At 60.9% G+C, this 17,827-nt stretch overlaps 2 protein-coding genes across 2 annotated transcripts; one reads left to right on the top strand and one right to left on the bottom strand.

Annotated features, from left to right (window-relative positions):
* The first annotated feature begins 5,684 nt into the window (after positions 1-5,684).
* Positions 5,685-14,307, top strand: VWA5B2 (von Willebrand factor A domain containing 5B2). Its single transcript, XM_053986221.1, has 21 exons — positions 5,685-6,045; positions 6,431-6,592; positions 6,916-7,141; positions 7,247-7,401; positions 7,829-7,960; positions 8,073-8,197; positions 8,325-8,501; positions 8,584-8,694; positions 8,823-9,025; positions 9,327-9,441; positions 9,515-9,700; positions 9,798-9,957; positions 10,034-10,323; positions 11,413-11,638; positions 11,723-12,058; positions 12,129-12,266; positions 12,343-12,462; positions 12,708-12,785; positions 12,986-13,055; positions 13,289-13,397; positions 13,693-14,307. Exons 1-21 carry the CDS (start codon positions 5,907-5,909, stop codon positions 14,299-14,301), a joined length of 3,867 nt encoding a protein of 1,288 aa, XP_053842196.1. The 5' UTR covers positions 5,685-5,906; the 3' UTR covers positions 14,302-14,307.
* A 410-nt stretch (positions 14,308-14,717) lies between these two features.
* ALG3 (ALG3 alpha-1,3- mannosyltransferase) lies at positions 14,718-17,752 on the bottom strand. Its single transcript, XM_053986567.1, has 9 exons — positions 17,602-17,752; positions 17,125-17,224; positions 16,891-17,038; positions 16,551-16,711; positions 16,293-16,413; positions 15,823-16,028; positions 15,525-15,601; positions 15,196-15,340; positions 14,718-15,100 (listed from the first exon to the last, which is right to left on the bottom strand). Exons 1-9 carry the CDS (start codon positions 17,750-17,752, stop codon positions 14,911-14,913), a joined length of 1,299 nt encoding a protein of 432 aa, XP_053842542.1. The 3' UTR covers positions 14,718-14,910.
* Between the last annotated feature and the right edge of the window lie 75 nt (positions 17,753-17,827).

Raw genomic sequence — 17,827 nt, 5'->3', positions numbered from 1 at the left:
TTTGACCAGAAACACCACTGGCACCTTCCTCCCCCATGGCTACCCATCCTCAGGATTTGGTTTAGTTCTTGCTTATTATGGAGCAGCTAAACAGGACACCCCTGCCCCTCTCCCTGCAGGCGAGCCTGTGCAATCTTCAGCGGGGTCTGAGGAGCTGCAGCTGCACTGAGCACAGTTCCTGCCAGCCTGGGTTTTGGGTTATTTCCCAAAATAACTCAACTCACACTAAATTCACAGGGCTTGTCAGCGACTCAGGACCTGAGAGCATCTGAAAAATCTCTGTGGTCTGTGCCCTCTCCAGCAAGCCCTATCAATGGGTGATAATTCAGCTCCAGAAATAGGTGATTTGAGGATAAAAACCCAGATCCTGATTGGTCCCTTGGGTTGTGTTGCAGCTGCTGGTGAGGTGTTACTGGGGTGTGAGGATGCTGAATGGAGTCGTGGGTTGAGCTGGGCCCCTGTTTGCAGATTTTAACACGTCTTAGCTCAGCACTCTGCTGAAGAGCAGTGCCAAGCTCTCCAGGTCTCTTTGTGTCAGTGATGAACAGCTGTAGGGAAGCTGTGACAGGGCAGAGCAGGGACACAAACACCTGATGCTGCTGGGAGCAGATTGAGATGGAGCCTTTCTGTGTCTCCTGCTGAAGTTGCCAGCACGCTGGGGAGACTCAGCTGTGTCCCCAGTGCTGCATGGGCCGTTGTTACTCACCTGCTGTCACGCCGGGGCCGACGTCTGATGCTGTGGGCTGGCCAAGCTCCATCGCCCCGGCTGGTGGCACTGAACCAGCACTCACATTTGGATGCTTTTCTTTGCCTCAGCTTGGCCTAGAAATGATATCTCAGAGAAAAATCAAAGCTTGTGGTTTTTTTTTCTCGGGCTGGTGTGGCTGTGGCGCTTGCTGTGATGATGGGAGCAGGAGTCCCATGCACGTCGCAGGCTGTGTGGATGTGTCGTGGTGTGTGCAGGGCCTCCAGCAGCTCCCAGAACTGGTGGCTGTCACAGGGGGATGACACTTGGATTAGCATCCTTCTCCTGTGGTCGTAAAGGAGAGGGAAGGGGAGCAGCTGCACATTTCAGCTCTCCTCTCTGCACCGGGGGGGGAAGTGATATGCCATGGGGCATCTCACATGGGGAGGGAATGGTCAGAGTGCTCTAGCAAGGGCCCTAGGGATGCACAAAGTGCCTCTCGGCCAGAGATAATTGTTGACTAAAGCTCAGGGTGAGGGGTCAGGAAGGAGGAGTGTGTCTCATGCTACCGTGTGCAGCCAAGGGCGTCTTCCACCGAGATTTCCCTCCGTTGCTCCTGTTGTCACCTGTGAAACCCGTGTCAGGGAGCTGAAGCTGCAGTGGCATATGGGTCAGCTCAGAGGTGAGATCTAAAAATACCTGCTGAGGACTGGGGACTGCTCCCCTTGTGGTGCTGCTGAATTTTTCTGCCCCAGTTTGTGCCTGGACTGGCTCCAGGTTCGGTGTGGCTGTGGCGGTGGGTTCTGTGGTGCGGGGAGTGGGGGGGACTCCTCTCTGTGTGCTCTATAAAAAGAGCTGCAGCAGCACAGTCCTATCTATAGCACAGGGAGCTGCCTGGGAAAGGCAGGGCAGGGATTAGCCCAAATCTGATGGATTTCTCTGGTCCTGCTTGGGAACGTGGGACTGTCAGTGGCTGAGGGATTCCCAGTGCGCCCTGGGCTGTGAGAGCTCCCTGCCAGCAGACATGTCCTGACTTTGCTGGGATTTCCTGACTGTCTGCACCTTCCCCAGGGGGGGCTTGTTGTCACACTTGTCTCCCAAAAGCTGGGCTGTCCCTGAATCCCCTCTCTTTCCTGCTCCTCAAGGCTGTGATTTCACTGCAGCACATGGAGGCTGATGAGGAAAGCCCAGTGGTACCCCAGGGCATCTGGGTTTGGGGTGGATATTGAGCATCTACCTGCTCCCAGTCATTTTGTTATGGTCTCAGGGCAGCTGAGACCTTTTCTCGTGAAGCTGCTTGTGACACTTGTGGCCAACATGATTTGTACTGGAGAGTTCAGCTGGTTGATGGGGGCTATTTTGCCTCATGATCTGTTGGGAGGGCACACAGGGGGTGGTTACATGTCACAGTTCGACAAACCCCATGTTTTTTCTTGCTGCAGCATCACCAGGGGTCTCACCACTTTGCCTGGACATTGCTATTCTGTGGGTACAGAGCAGCCCACAGCCATGGACTCTGCTCTTGACTGGTGCCTGTCACTCTCTGAGGGTGTTGGCTGTCCCCTGAGACCCCCAGCGTTCCCCGTGAGAGCATCCCCCCACCCCCCCCAGGGTGCCGGTATAGGGAGTGTGTCTCTTTAATGAGGCTGGGCTTGGAGCAGCTCTGCTGCTGGCACAGGGAGTGAGGGATGGAGCGAGGGCGGTGAAGGAGCCAGTGCCAGAGAGGGAGCCTGCAGCAGGGAGAGGCAGGGAAGGACCGCTCATCCCCCGGGTACCGCAGCACCCAGACAGAGGGACAGGGAAACACATCCCCAGGGAAGAGGGCTCTGCAGAAAGCAGGGATCCAGCGGGTGCTGAAAGGAGCCTGCCGCCTCTGTGTCATCCTCATCCTCCTCCTCCAGGTAAGGACCAGGGCCAGGGGTAGGCAGGGGAGGGACCATGGTGGCTTAGGACCCTGAGGGTGTCCCGCAATTCCTCGGTGTCCCAGGGTTGCGTGTCCACTGTCAGGGCAGCTCTGGGTCATAGGAGAAGTGAGAGGTGGAGATGAGACAGCAGGGCCACAAAAGTGCTGAAATCACCATCCAGCTGGGACCAGACAGGGCTGGCTCCAGTAACTGCTGGGAACACGCTCCAGGTTATCAGCGACGGATCCCTGGCCCATGCCACAGATGTCTCGAGGTGGGGGACACTGGAACCCTTCTGTGGGGCTGCCCTGCCAGGATTTGCCTTTGTCAGGGGAAATCCATGGGGATGAGACTTTTCTTTTGGGGAGTGCCTGTGTTAGGGTGCATTGAGGACAAGTAACTCCCGTTCCCTGACAAAAGGATGGGTTTTTCCAGGGGTTTTAGTGGCTCTGGGGAGGCGAGAGCAGCAGCTCAGGCCCTGGAGGTGGTGGTCCTGGATGCGGTGTCGGAGTCAGGGTGTGAGTGCCAGCTTGCACGCGCGTGTGCAGTGGACTCTGCTCTCTGTTCTCACTCCCCAGCAGACAAAGCAGGAGGCACCTCAGGCTGGAGACAATCCTTTGCCCCATCCATCAAATCCTTTCCCCTTCACTCCTCTTTGGGCTCTGCAAAGTGGTGTGTCCCATGGGTATAGGGCAACAGCACCATCATCTCCTGGCTCCATGGCCTTCTCCATGCTCCAGGAGTTGGGATGGATCCTGCTCTCCTGCCTTTGTGCCCCACGGGATGTCTCACAGGGAGGGGAGGCTGGGGAAGCAGGGGGTAAGGCAGTTGAGCAGCAGGGGCAGCAATGGTTCTTCACTCCAGGCACTCTTGCAGAGGCTCGGGCTCCTCTCCTTCCATCCTTTCTATTGAACCTTCCTGTCTATCTGTCACCAATGGAAATTTCCCCTGGGTTTGCCTGTGTTGGGTTTGGCCTCCTCCTTCCCCCGGACCATGCTGAACCCCGGCTTGGGCGGCTTTCGCTGCAGCAGGTGAAACTCTGGCAACTCCCCAGGTAGCTAAGGAGAGTCTGCCGGGCTCTGGCACCTGCCTCCCTTTCCAGCCTTGCTGGAAAACTCAGCCTGCCCACAGGTGAGAAGAGAAACATTGATTTATTCTGACCTAGGGAAGAGTCAGCTCCTTCTTGCCTTCACAGACAGTTTTTAGATGCCAGCACAGAGAACTACCCCCAGCCTGCTGTAGCCCTTTTATATTGGGGGTGTTGCTGGTTAAACCAGCTCCTGCAGGCAGTAAGTGGATGGGAGGAAGAAGAGAGGGCTGTGAAGGTACTGGAAATAATGCTGGAGATGGGGAGAGGGCTGGGGACCTGTTGGTGATGCCACATTGGCATCTGGGGACAAGTTGCTGCCCCAGGGAAAAAGGATGGAGAGGCTGGGGTGAGGACCATCAGGTCTGGTTTTATTCATTACCACAGGGCTTAGAGCAGTCAGCACAAAGTGTGGCAGGGCCAGATGGGGCCTGTTTACTCTGTGAGGGTAAATGTAAAGAGAAGTGATAAAACGCGGCTGGGACGGCTTCTCCAGTAAGTCCCTGGTAAACAAGCTGGCAGTGACCCGGCCAGCAGGCGGCACAGCAAACAGTGGGCACGTTGCTGGGCATCAAACTGGGTGCCTTGGGAACAAATTAAACAGCTTTAGGGAGAAATACATCTTTAATGGCTCAGTGTGGCTGGGTTGGAGGCATCCTGGTCCCCAGATCCCGTCTGGGTGCTGTGGTCAGGGCAGGAACCCGCTGTTGTTGTTCCCAGCTGTGGAACTGCAAGTGTGGAGGAACAGCAGGCTGTGCAGGGACCTTGTGCCACCTTGTGTGCTGGGAGCAGTTTGGGGGGTGCAGCAGTGCGTGCAGCATCCTGCACAGAGGGTGGAGGGCTGGTGATGATGGGGTGTGGTGGGTGGCCAGGATCTACCAGCTTAACCCTGCAATGCCAGCTGAGCATGTAAATGGCTCTCCTCTGGTGTAATGGACTGATCTTCCTGGGATGCAGCCATGTTGCTAATGCACTTCTCCAAGGCTCCCTGTTTTGTGCCAGCTGAGAGTTTGGTCCCAGTGCTGCCAAGGATGTAGCCCTGCTCCGCTTTCAAGGATGCTCTGTAAGAGCCACTCTGTGACCACATGCCGAGGGCACCCCGAGCCTCCCATTACCAAAGCTCTTATCAGCTGTTCCCAGGATGAAGGCCACTGGAGTGGGGGCACCAGATGGCTCACTTGTACCTGGCTTTGTCCTTGCCCTGGGCACACTGTGTGCTGGAGCACCAGCACATGGCGTGGGGCGGGGGCCTTGCTGCTGCTGGGTCACAGGTGCTTGGGGCAGAGCAGAGGTGCAGACCCACGTGTGCAGCAGACCCCATGCACACTGTCCACAGATCCACATAGCCAGGGCTAAGGCTGACAGGAATATTTTACACAAACACTTGATGGCACAGGGTGGGCTGATGTTGGAGAGATGCCTTGACTCCTGACAATTATTTGTGATGATGCTCCTGGGAGTTTTTCCCAAGGGGAAGAGAGGTATGGAGTGGGTTGGTGCCATGGCTGGAAGGCATCCCCAGCCACCTCTCTTCCTGCCAAAAGCTGGGACCCTAGACACATCCATTTCTGGGCAAAGAAGGTGATGATCATCCACTTGTCGGGCTCCACCCTGCAGTGCATTCCCTCTGTGCTGTTCTTCCATGCAGCACTGACCTTGTTGTTAATTATTAAACCCCCAGCAAACACTGCTGGCTGCTTTGTCCTAGTTACACTGTGGGCTTCTCACCCTTCTGGTTGGCTTTTTTTTTTTAACAAATTACCCTGGTAACCTCTATGGACAAATGGAGATGGGAGCAGCAGACGCTCCTCTCCCAGCCAGTGCAGGAGATGGCCTGGAGAGGCTCTGGAGCTGCTCCAAGGTGGCTGAGAGATGGGCTGCATGTGGTTGGCCATTATCCATTCTGTTCAGGAGTCCCTGTTTGTCTACCAGGGCTTGGGGCTTGCATGTAACCACTGCCCACAGGAGTTTTGTTGCCCTCTCTGTGGGTTCCTGTGGCTCCAGACCTGGTTTGCAGGTGGGCTGGGGTGAAAGGAGAGAGCTGGGCCCAGGTCCATGTGTTCTGTGCATGCTGAAGGGCATCCTGGGATGTGGGAGGGCTGCAGACCTGCTCCCTCTTGCAGGCTGGGCAGATGTAAATGGCTTGTGGGCAAAGCCCCTTCCACCAGACCCCGTCCCTGGGCACCCAGTGCCTGCCTTCCCTCTGCTCACAGCTGCCCACTGAGGGACCATGCCAGGCCTCTACGCCCTCTTGTCCTGGGAGGCTCTGCCCCTGAAGAGCTCCACGGTGAAGGCTTGTGCCAACGGATACTCCCTGAGCATCACTGCTCACCTCATCTACACCAACACCCAGAAGGAGCCTGTGGAAGGTAAGGGAGGGCTATCAGGTCTAGCAGGGACCCGGGCTGCCTACACGGCCCCTAAAACCCCTGTGCTGGTGAGCATCCTGTCTCCAGCCCATCTGTGTCCCGATCCCCAAACCTTGCTCAGTCTGGGGAGTAAAGATGGAGGCCAGCAGAGGTGGGGCCACTGTCACACACTGTGGGCAGGAGGAGAGTGAGACTGAGCAAACAGATTGCCACCATGGAGGAATAGGAGGATTTCATCCTCGCTCTGGGTCGCTCCCGTATCTCACTCGCCTGCGTCTCAGTCGTGCTGCGAGTCAGACGGGCTCTCAGCGGGGCTCCCATGGGCCGTTCGTGCCACAGCAGCGGCCATGCCGGCATCTGCCTCGGGGCTCTCTTCTGCCTGCAGGCATCTTCATCTACCCGCTGGAGGAGTCGGAGGTGGTGGCCGGCTTTGAGGCAGCAGTGGGCAGCCGGCGGGTGACATTCCAGGTCCAGAACCGGCACCGGGTGCAGGACTGCTGCCTCCAGTGCAGCCCCAGCCCCGGCCGGCTGCGCCGCTGTGCCAGTGGTAAGCGCCTGGCATGGGTGCTGCTGTTGGGTGTTCCTGGCCAGGAGGCTCAGAACGGGCACGGGGGGAGTGTGGGGGAATACGAGAGGCCGAGAGCCCCTGCCAGGCTGCCCCAGTGCCTGGCGGGTCTCTGGGGCTGGAGATCTCAACATCTCCTTTCCCCTCCCTCCACCTTTTCTGGGGCTCTGCCATCATGCGCACAGCCTTCGTGACACCTGTGCTCTGCTGTCACCTTTGGGAGCAATTAGGGCCACTAAGGACTCCCTCCACAATCCCACATGCCTCACTGATCTTCCCCCATTCCTCCTCCCTCTCCTGCCTAGGCCACCTTGTCTTGGATGAGGACGTGGAGCGCTCCACCTTCATCATTGTCACTGGCACACTGTGCCCATCGGAGAGCCTGGCTGTCACCCTGAACACAGTGCAGGAGCTGCCCACGCTGCTGGATGGGGCCCTGCGCCTCCTCCTGCCCCCCATCCTCACACCCCACGTCCCCGCCGACCCCGAGAGCGAGCCGGCAAGCTTGTGTGACGACAGGTTGGCCCTATGGTGATTTTCATGGCTTCCTCAGTCTCTGCCATCCCAGGGGGGCGATGCCAATGCTGGGCGAGTAGGCCAAGGGGGCAGGAGCCATCACCCCCTCTCCCCTTGCAGCCCCACAAGCTGTTTTGGGGGGCCAGGTGCCCGGAGCCAGTCACCCACTGTGGTGCCTGTGGAGAATGTGGATGTCTTTCGTGGACGACCCTACAACCCTTTTCCTTACGAGTTCGCCTTCGAGCTGCTGGTGAAGGGCCCCTGCTTGCTGGCAGGTAGGGAGGGTGGCTTGGATGTTATCAGTTGGTTGTGTAAAACCTCCTTAAAATGTGGGTGATGTTCCCTGGTCCCTCCCTTCTAGGAGGATGTGAGGGCCTGTTCCTGGGCATCCTCTTGCATTCCCTCCAGGTGAAGAATCCCTTTTTCCATTCCATCCCTGGGGCTGGGACCCCTCAAAGTCACCCTGCCTGTGCTTTGGGCAGCTCTAGGTCAGCAGCCTCCTTTCCTGGGGTGATGTGATGCACTGGGGAGAGGGTGGGTGAGGAGGGAAAGATGGTTGGTTGGTGGGGATGTGCTCCTTGCTGCTGGCCCAGTCAATCCCATTAACTCTGTTGGAACAAGCCACTGCTGTGAGGCCTGGTGGGTGGGGGACTGAGGAGGGGGTTTGTGAGGGACTTACCTGCTGCCTTCCCTCCTTTGCAGGGCTGGAGAGCCCATCACACGCCCTGAGAGCTGATGCCGACCCCTGGGCCAATTCTGCCACCACCACCCGTGTCACCCTAGCTGAGCCCCACCGCTATGACAGGGACCTGGAGATCATCCTCTACCCTTGTGGTGAGGGGAGATGGTGCCCTTGGAGGGTTTGAGGCACCACTCCAGAAACATCCAGAGCATCCCCCAGCCCCTTGCAGCACAGGGTAACTCAAAACACTCCTGTGCCCCCCAGAGCCCCACAGCCCCCACCTGGTGATCGAGGATGGCACCATGACATACCCTGAGTACGAGGCGCACATCCGGAGCCGCCGGGATTACATGCAGATTGCCAGGAAGGACAGCAGTGGAGAGAGACAGGTGACAGGGCAGAGCTACTGCTGCCCCAGCCAGGAGGAGGAAAGGGAGAGGTGGTGGGATGTGGGTGAGGCAGACCTTGGTGTGGTCTGGAGGGTGTGAGAAAGCCTCTGACCTGCCTGGCTCGCAGGTGGCTTTCGTGCAGAAGCGTTTCCACAAAGACATCTTCCCCAACCCCGTGCTGATGCTGAACTTCTGCCCGGTTGTGGAGGGCATCCCCGGGGACCTGCAGAGCGTCACCCGTGAGATCCTCTTCCTCATCGACCGCAGTGACTCCATCAGCGGCCCCGACCTTGGCAAGGTCAAGGTGAGGCATGGCCATGGGTCCAGGGGTGCTCCCTGGGTGGCCAGCCTTTAGCAGCTGTCCCTGGTCCCTGCTGTCACCTCAGGAGGCTTTGCTGGTGGCCCTGAAGAGCCTCCCGTCAGGAACACTGCTCAACCTTGCCAGCTTCGGCGCTGACATCAAGCCGCTCTTCCCATCCAGTCGCCTCTGCAGCAACGTGAGTACCACAGGCAAATCCTGGGGATCCACTAAACCCTCTTTGTCCTTCTCCCAGCTCCTTGACTTGGGGTGGGGGCTGGCTGGTGAGCCGGGGACCGCTGCAAGGCCGGCTCTTTGTGCTGACAGGAGACGTTGCGGCGTGCCTGCGAGCACCTCGGCGGACTGCGGGCAGACCCCGGTGGCACGAACCTGCTGGCAGCCCTGGGCTGGGCGCTGGCACAGCCCCTCCACCACGGCTACCCTCGCCAGCTGTTCCTCTTCACCGGTGCGGCAGTGGGCAATGCAAGCAGGATCCTCCGGCTGGTGCGCAGGCAGGCCAGCACCGTCAGGTACGGCACCGGCGCTGCGGCAGGTCTCGGTGTTCCCTAAATCCCCCGCGCTGTTCCCACTGATTTCTCCTTGTGCAGCCTCAAATCTTACCTGCACCTGCCCCAAGGGTGTCCTTCACCCATCGTATCCCTCAGCCCATGGCCTCAGCTCTTCCTGGGGTGTCCCAGCCCAGCACAGAGCCAGGGCAGCACTCTGGCTGTCAGATACCCCTGCCCATCCCTGCTAAAGGGCTCACCACTGGATTTGCCAGCCCCCGGCCCCAGCCCAGCCATGGCTTTCCATCCCCTGGCTCTCCCACAGGTGCTTCAGCTTTGGCGTGGGCCCGCGGGCGTGCCGGCGGCTGCTGAAGGCCATGGCCAAGGTGAGCCGGGGCCGTGCCGAGTTCCTGAGTCCGGCGGAGAGGCTGCAGCCCAAGGTAAGACCCAGGCGGGTCGGGGGGGCACTGGGGACACCGCCGTGTCTGACACTGTCTCCACTCCCCACCCCAGCTGATCAAGTCCCTGAAGAAGGCGATCGAGCCAGCCATCAGCGACATCACCATCGACTGGTACGTCCCCGACAGCATGGAGGCTCTGCTCTCGCCCACCGAGCTCCCGGCCCTCTACCCCGGTGACCGCCTCATCAGCTACTGTGTCCTCTACAGCATCGCCCGCTTCGGGGACAGGCGCCCCCTGGTACGACTGGCAGTGGCCTGGGGAGGATGGCATGGTCCCTGTGCTACCGGCTGCTCCCCCAGCTCGGGGGCTGATGGTGGTGTCCTCTCTCCCCCAGGGCCAGGAAGGGGCTCGCCAGAGCTCCCGGGGTTCAGCCTTTCTCTCCCAGCAGGAAGTGCCCAGTCCTGGGGAGAGCCGGCAGCCACCCCAGAGCAACCCAGGAACTGGGGATGCCTCCCTGGAGCTTTTTTCTGGAAGTACAGAGGTGTCAGAGCGGAGTGAGTATGGTCCAGAGCGGGGGCAGAGAGCAGTCATGGGAGCCATGGGCTAACAGGGTGTCTGCTCACTGGGCAGGTATCGATCCTGTTTCTGGGGGAGACATCTGGAAGCGGATTTACCAGCCCTCCTACATCCAGGAGCAGTATGTCCTGACACACTGTTCTGTCAGCACTGACCGCAGCCAGGGGCTGCTCTCCCGCAGCTCCACCAGCAGCGAGTCCACTGGTTCCCGGGATGTGGCCCCCGAGGGTGGCTCCTCAGCCCCTGGTGCTGATGTCACCTCCCAGCAGGGCCAGAAGAGCCTGTCCCTCTGCGAGTCCTCCACCAAATCTGCCCCGCTGCCCTCTGCCCCAGCTGGCACCAAGGTAGGAGGCCACTGGGGTGCAGGGGCTCATGGCGTGGGGGTTGTTCATGGCTTAGCTGGAGCCTCGCTGCCCTATTATGCCCAGGCATCTGCCCACTGGGCTGGGAAACAGAGGGCGGTAGCCTGAATTTTAAGCAAGGATCAGCAATGGATGCCATGAAGATGTTCCTAGGTGGTTTTGCCCTACTGAAGTGGGACAGCTGGGGAACAAGCAGCTGGTCCCTTAAGTGTCCCTGGCCAGCAGTCAGCTGAGTCTCTAACAGACCCCTGAGCCAGCTCAGTGACGCCTTAAAGCTGCAGAGACCAAATGAAAATAGCTGGGCTGGCGTCACATAACAAATCTGTTGATCCAGAGAGGAAAGGCTGCCTGGCTGGGCTTCAACCTGACTCCCTCAGCCAACGCTGCTAGATGCTTCATTAGCAGTGGGCCATATCCCTGCTGCTTCATACCTGGGTTTAAAACCCAGCTGAGTCGCTGGGATGGGGAAAAGCAGCTGCCCCGGTGACGATGGCCCCATGGCTTGGTGAGGCCAGCTGTCACCCAGCACCAGGACACGCTCCTTCCCAGTGGCTTAGGTAACCCACTCCTGTCACACAGCAGCACAGCTGGTGCCCTTTGCTGCTGAAATGTCAAGCGTAAGTGATTTCCCTGCAGAGTACATGATCCTCCCAACTCCCTGCTGCTGGGGCTAGAGGTGGCATGGGTGCCATTGCCCTGACATGGCTTTTAGGGGAAGCATCTCAATGCAGGGACATCACTCCGCACTGGGGAATGCATCCCATTGTAGCATCATCCAGCCTGAGTATCCTAGTTAATCTCACTTCTGCACACACACACAAATCCCTGGCAACTCCAGCATCAGCCTGAGTCAGTCCCCAGGGATGTTTGCAAACTCCTGTGTGGGTGCTTCCCATGTCTATGGTGCCAGGGTAACATCCCTGGGAAGCAGCTGGTGCCAGCCTGCAGAGCACTGGGGCTGACGACAGCCAAGGCTCCAGCCAGCAGCCGGAGAGGTGCAGGTGCCCCATCACTGCTCAGGGCAATCTGAGCTCTGTGCCAGGCTTGCCAACAGCCTTGTCCCCACCGCAGGTGACGGTGGCTCTGAGCACGGAGGAGCTGGCGCGGCAGAAGAAGGTGCTGGCACGTGCTGCCCTGGCTGGGCGCAGCTTTTCCACGCCACACGGGGAGCTGGATGCCCATCGGCTCTGCCAGGCCCTGGAAAAGGTGTCACAGAAGAGGAACCAGTCCCTGGAGGGGCGGATGGATGAGCTGGGACCTCAGCCACTGCAAACGCAGCCCAGTGCAGTGGAGTCAAGTGTGTGCTGGCTCTGGGGACGAGGGCGGTGGGGTGGAGCCAGGTGCCCCCGCCTTGCTGAGCCCAGCCTTTGCCGTTGCCCAGATAACCTCCTCTCGCCCACCCACCTGGACTGGGACATGCTGGTGGAGCCCTCCTACCTCTTCAGTGCCTCGCCAGCGCCCGAGCCAGGGCAGCTCAGCCTGGGTGATGCCAGCATGCCCCTGCGCTGCCAGGTGGTGATCCACGCGCTGCGAGCCGGCAAGCCGGTGTCCTGGGAAGTGACAGCCTCGCTGGAGTCACTGCTGCAGCCCCGGGAGGGGCCAGACCCGCCGCGGCGGGTGGCCAAAGCCTGGGACAAGCCACTGCATCGCCTGGCAGCGCGCTCCGTGGTCCGAGACAATGAGAGCGTGGCACAGCGGGAAGCCAAGCTGGAGCAGGGTGGGTGCTGGTGCGTCTCCCCGGTGCGGCTCCGGCATCCCCCCCGCTCTAACCACGTTGCTCCGGGCAGGTTTTGCCCGCCGGTTCCGCCTGAAAGCCGTGCAAACCAGCAAAGCCTGCAACGTGCCTTCCCTCTACACCCGCCTGGTGCCCGTGGACGGTGCCACACAGGCAGCCCTGCCCGCAGCCCCCGAGGTGTGGGGCATAGGTACGGACAAGGGGCTGGTGGGAGGGGGAGGGGGCAGCAAGGGGACAGAGGGCTCAGGTGGCATCATCCCTTGCAGCTGGCTCAGCCAGCCGGACACGAGCTGCTGCGGCAGGGAACTGGCACCACCGGAGCTCCTCAGCGGGTCAGGGGCAGCAGCAGGATGTAGAGGAGCAGGATGAGGCACCTGGCACTGCAGGTACTGACTTAGACCTTTATGTCAACTCATGCTCCCCAGGGATCTGCACTGGGGTCTCTGGAGACCCTCAGCTGCTGCCTGTGTGGGGCTGGTCCTGCCTAGGGTGCTGTGGATATCCGGGAAGAGGCACCTGCCCTGTACTGGGGACGGGGGTGTGGGAGGACAGCATAGCAGCCCCTGAGAGCAGCTGTGAGCCATGAGGGTCCCTGGAGCCCAGGGCCCCACAAGATTTTGCTCTTTTGCAGAGCGAGACGAGATTGCCAGGTCTCTGGGCAGCATCTCCTCCCCTACCTTTGGCTGGGAAAAGCAGAACTACTCAAACGGTGTGTCCAGGCTGGAGGGGGCCAAGGGCTGGATGAGGGTGGGAGATGGGGTACCTTCAATGTCCTGCCACAGCTGGAGCATCCACTGTGCCCTCAGTACCCTGGGCACATGGGCTGAGCTGCCCTTCCCAGGTACTGGCAGTGGGACACACCTCTGGGTGCATCATGTTCCCACTGTGCTTAACTCTTCCCCCTTGCAGGGCCTCCATCCAGCCCCTCCACCACCTCCATGGGCTCCCAGAAATCCACAGAGAGCATCGCAGGCTCCAGGTGACACTGTGGGATGGGGGGGTGCAAAGGACCAAAAAATGGCAGGTTGTGGGGAGAGGGGGACAGTGCCACTTTCTAGAAGCTGCTGGCCCCCTGTCCCCTGCCAGCTCCTGCAGCATAAGTGGCGGGGGGGGGGGGGGTTGGTACTCCAGCCCCTTCCCTGCAGCAGTTTGGTGTCCAGCTGTCTTTCAGGAATTCCTCCCAATCCTGTTATCTTGCCTGTGACCCCACAGGTTTAGCCTGAGCAGGCGCAGGGGTCCCAGCCTGGTGCTGCGCCCACAGTGCCTCAGCCCAGAAAGCGAGTGCTCCAGCAACCACGCGAGCCATGACTACCTCCCGCTGGTAAGGACCTGCTGCCTGTCCCCTGTCCCCATCCCAGCAGGGGGACCTGCCCTGCTGGGTGCCAGCTGAGCCACCCAGGTCGTGCCCGGCAGCACGAGCAGTGGAAGATGCTCCCAGTAGTTGACTGCTCAGCCCTGCTGCATCCTTAAATGTCTCTGGGGATCTTGGTTGGCTTTTTGGGGGGCATTTGACTGTCCCTGTGCCCCAGGGACACTCCTGCAGCCCCCAGTGTTTGGTGCTGCAGTGGGTCTGCACCCCTGCCTGCCTCCCCACTCGTCTGTCCCCCTCCTTGCAGGTGCAGCTGCAGCAAGCCCGGGGGCCATTCCAGCTCACCGAGAGCTTCTCTGAAGTGGTGCAGATCCCCCTGGACCGCCTGCGCCGCGCCTCCCCCTACGCCTCCCACCGTGCCAGCCTCAGCCCCGTGTCCCCAGGGGCCAGGAGCATGCCTGAGGCAGGACCCGGGGCTGAGGAGGGTGAGGAGCCCATCACAGCCCCGCAGCCCAGCTCACCCCCATCCCGCAGCACTTGCTCCGAGGTGCCCAGCGCAGCCGCGTGGGCGCAGGCGGACAGTGGGCACGGCTCCGAGTCCGACACTGGGCCCCACTCGGCTGCCCCCTCTGAGGCCGGTGTGAGCTGTCAGGACACGGGGCCAGAGGATCTGGAGAGTGCCAGCTGGGCCACGGCGGTGGCCTTGGCGTGGCTGGAGCATCGCTGCGCTGGGTTCTTTGAGGAGTGGGAGCTGGTGGCAGCCAAGGCGGATGCGTGGCTGCAGGCACAGCGCCTGCCCGAGGGGGTGGACGTGGGCTGCCTCAAAGGGGCAGCCAGGCACTTGTTCCTGCTGCTGCGTCACTGGGACGAGAACATCAAGCTGAACATGCTGTGCTACAGCCCCAACAACGTCTGATGGCCGCCCAAGGGGCCAATAAAGACACCTGGCCCCAAGCCACCTGCACTGGTGTCTCTGTTATCAGCAGAGAGCTGCTGGCTCCATCCAGGCCATGCCAGGACTTGCCAGAATCCTAGGAGGGGATGACCCCCTTCCCAGCCATCTCTGGTGGGAAGGAGCAGGCAGGGGAATAGGAAAAGCTGTACTGGAGGGATTCCTGGGCTCCATCACAGCAAATGAAACCTTGATGCAAAGCAGTTTTGCAGCTCCTCTCTTCTAACCTCACCCCAGAGGCTGCTGCCTAGCCCTGGGCACCCCTTTCCCACAGCTGGGAAGCGAGAGTGCCCACGGCTCTAGAAGATGCTCTGCCTTCCCTCAGGTGGGGCAAGTCCAGGGACAGCTGTTCTGACATCATGACAGGACAAGGATTTTGGGGAAGGGCACACAAAGCCCCCTTTATTTGGGAAGTCCTGCCTTTTGGGGTCACCACACCTGCTCCCTTTGCACAGTTCCAGGGCTCATGGCCTTCTTGGGACTGCTGTGGGCAGCCTGGGAGTCAAGTGGGAAAAGAGCAGGCAGATGGGGCAGTTCCAGAGGCCAGTTCCTACTGGCCAGCCATCCCCACTCTCACTGGGCTTTCCTGGACATGGCTGTAGGTTTCCTGCTCGGTGCAGGGGTGTGTGACACTGGTGTGGGGGCTGTGCCGTACCAGAGTTGGAGCAGGATGAGTCCATGGCAGATGTGCAGGGAGAGGGAGCTGCAGACTGTGGAGGGGTAGGTGTTCCAGCAGAGCTCGATCACGCCCAGCAGCAGCACCCTGTGCAGGGGGAAAGCTGGGGGTCAGCGTGGGGGACACACCAGCCATCCTCGCTCACCAGCAGATGGGTGCTCCCCCTCCCTGCCAGCACGTACTTGGGCATGTGGGCGAGCTTGGTGGTCGGGGTGCACCAGAGTAAGTAGGGCAGTGTGTGGAAATACCAGACGTAGAACTGGTAGTGCAGGGAGCGGCTGCAGCAGACACCCAGGAAGTTGGAGGAGAAGAGGATGAAGACAATCCATGCACTGGCATTAAGGGGGCAAACACAGGAAGCTGGAGGTGTGGTCCCACAACAGCTCCCCAGCATAGCTCCTTTTCCCAGGGTAGGCTGGTACAACAGCACTGCATGACCTGGGACCCAACCAGGTTTCTCCCTGCCCTGCCCTCTCCCTCCCTCCTTGCTGCCCACCCTGCCAAAGGATATTGTTGACAGTCAAGCGAGGGGATGCGGGTTTCCTTTTGGCAGGATCCTTCAACAGAGTCAGGATGCTCTCTTTGGAACTGAGAGGGAAGAACAAACATTGATCTCAGCTGCTGAAAGTCTCTCCCACCCCAACGTTCCCCTGTGAGCCACAATGCCCAGGCCGTACATTCCCCAAAACAGAACAGTAACTGCCCTCCAACTCACACCTGCAGCACTGCAGGGGTGGGGGAGTCATGGATCTGTACACTGCACATGGGATTGGCAGGGATTAACACCCGTGGGGAACCCCAGGTCTCACCTGTGCCACCGGTGCAGTGCAAAGAGCCCCAGGCCTGCCAAGTGAGCCAGGAGCAGAGCGGCATGGAAGACTCGATTCTGGAAAACCTCTTCGGGGAGGAAGCGCCAGTTCACTGTCCATTTAAACTGGAACTGGCGGCCCAGGTCAAAGGAGCGGGTCAGGTACCCCACGGGGTTCACCAGCAGGAAGGGCAGGCCCAGAAGCACCTGCCAGGGACACACCAGCACCATCACAGAGCCCTACACCAGGTCACTGTCACCCCGGCCACCTCCTGAGAAGCCCAGTGCCACGTGTGGTGACAGGGACAGTCAGCCAAAGATGAAAGTCATGTGAGACAGACTATTTATCAACACCCAGCTTGCTGTGAGAGGCCACAGATGCTGGTACCACTGTCTCCACCCATGGCTCTGCAGCCTGGCAAGGCAGCCCACTATTCTCTGCTGCTGCAGCCGGTGCAAACAGGGACCCACCTGGAGCAGGGCACAGATGCAGAGCTTGGGGATACAGCCCAGGAGACCAAACCGTTGCAAGAGGAGAAAGAGGAGTCCAGGGGCGAAGAGCAGGATGTTCATCTTCACAGACACAGCCAGGCTGAGCAGGAAGCTGCATTACCACTGCGGACCCCACACGGGAGCCCAGGCAGCCCCTGAGCCAAGCACAGCCTCCTCCTGGGGCTGAGCTGGCTCACGAAACCAGCACCCCATGGAGAGCAGCTGCCAGCCCCTCACCTGAAGAGGAGGCAGCCCCAGGACCAGCGCTCCTCCAGGAAGAGGTTGATGGCGAGGAAGAGGATGGCCATGGCCACAGGGTCATTAAAGAGCCGCAGGACAAAGATGGAGTGGATGCGGTACGAGGCGCAGCACATGAAGAAGAAAACATACGGAGGGACCTTGCGGGGGACAGAAACACAACAGGGTCATCAGCAGCCTGTCCTGGACTCCCTGCTGCTACTGAGCTCCTCCACACGCCAGCCCTGACCCTGTGCCCGTTCCCCCGGGCTGAGGGCTCAGCAGAGCCCTCCCCAGGGGAGGTCCCGAGGCGCCGGCAGGAGCCCTGGCCTCAGGGTACCTTGTTGGTTCGGCAGTAGATGCGGAAGACGAGGAGCAGGTTGAGGAGGTAGAGGCCGGCGAAGAGGTACTGCGCCAGGCGGATGTCGGAGCCGCGGCCCGTGGCATGGTACAGCCCCAGGAAGATGTAAACGAAGCCGGCGGGGTAGCTGTGGGGAGACGGGAGTGAGGGGCCGGGCCCTGCGGCCCCTCCGGAGCCGCTGGTCTCGGAGAGCTGGGTGTCCCCGTCACTCACACCAGTGGCCCGGTGTCACCCTTCAGCTGGGTGTAGTCGAGGGTGCCGTTGGCGAAACCCTCCACCTCCTGCATGTAGGCCTTCCAGTCGATCTCGGTGTCTGCGGGACGGCGGGGTCAGGCGGGGCTCGGGGGGCACTGCAGGGGCTGTGGGGGCCGACCCACCTCCAGCCCCGCCAGCCTGACCCTGTGCCTCCCTGCCGTGCTGTCAGCGCGGCCTCTTCCCCTGCCGGCCACATCCAGGAGCCCCAGCCGGCCCCGCGCCCCCGCCCGGGGATGCTGTCACCCGAGGGGCCGGGCCAGGTCTGTCCCCGTGCCCGCGGCATCCCCGCCCCCCGCGCTGCCCCGGGACAAGCCCCGCCATCACCTCCCACCCCGGGGCCGAGCCGTCCCTGTCCCCACACCGCCCCGCTCCGTCCTGGACCGGCCCCGCCGTCCCCGGGGGCAGCGCCGGGCCGGGCCGGGCCCCGGCACTCACAGGGGACCCTGCGGATGACCCAGAGGTTGACGCCGCCCTCGGCCAGGCAGAGGCAGGCGGCCACCAGCGGGGTGTAGCGGGGCTCCAGCAGCGCCGCCCGCCGCTCCCGCCATGCCCGCCGCAGCGCCGCCGTCCCCCGCCCCGCCGCCATTCCGCTCCGTGTTTCCGCCCGGAGCGCTTAGCGCGGCGCACCGGCCCGGACCGGAAGCCGCACGTGGGGGCGCGG

This window comes from Vidua macroura, chromosome 10, assembly GCF_024509145.1.
Source record: "Vidua macroura isolate BioBank_ID:100142 chromosome 10, ASM2450914v1, whole genome shotgun sequence".
Lineage (NCBI taxonomy): Eukaryota > Metazoa > Chordata > Aves > Passeriformes > Viduidae > Vidua > Vidua macroura.
Note: the sequence above shows the minus strand (reverse complement) of the source record. Positions and strands in the feature narration are given on the sequence as shown.

Excerpts from the sequence above, each read along its gene's own strand:
- VWA5B2 (XM_053986221.1), top strand. The coding sequence starts at position 5,907 with ATGCCAGGCCTCTACGCCCTCTTGTCCTGGGAGGCTCTGCCCCTGAAG. Across the intron at positions 9,958-10,033 it reads TACAGAGGTGTCAGAGCGGA|GTATCGATCCTGTTTCTGGG; the intron begins GTGAGTATGGTC and ends CTCACTGGGCAG. Across the intron at positions 12,463-12,707 it reads TGAGGCACCTGGCACTGCAG|AGCGAGACGAGATTGCCAGG; the intron begins GTACTGACTTAG and ends GCTCTTTTGCAG.
- ALG3 (XM_053986567.1), bottom strand. The coding sequence starts at position 17,752 with ATGGCGGCGGGGCGGGGGACGGCGGCGCTGCGGCGGGCATGGCGGGAG. Across the intron at positions 17,039-17,124 it reads GGTGACACCGGGCCACTGGT|CTACCCCGCCGGCTTCGTTT; the intron begins GTGAGTGACGGG and ends GTCTCCCCACAG. Across the intron at positions 16,712-16,890 it reads TCTACTGCCGAACCAACAAG|GTCCCTCCGTATGTTTTCTT; the intron begins GTACCCTGAGGC and ends GTCCCCCGCAAG.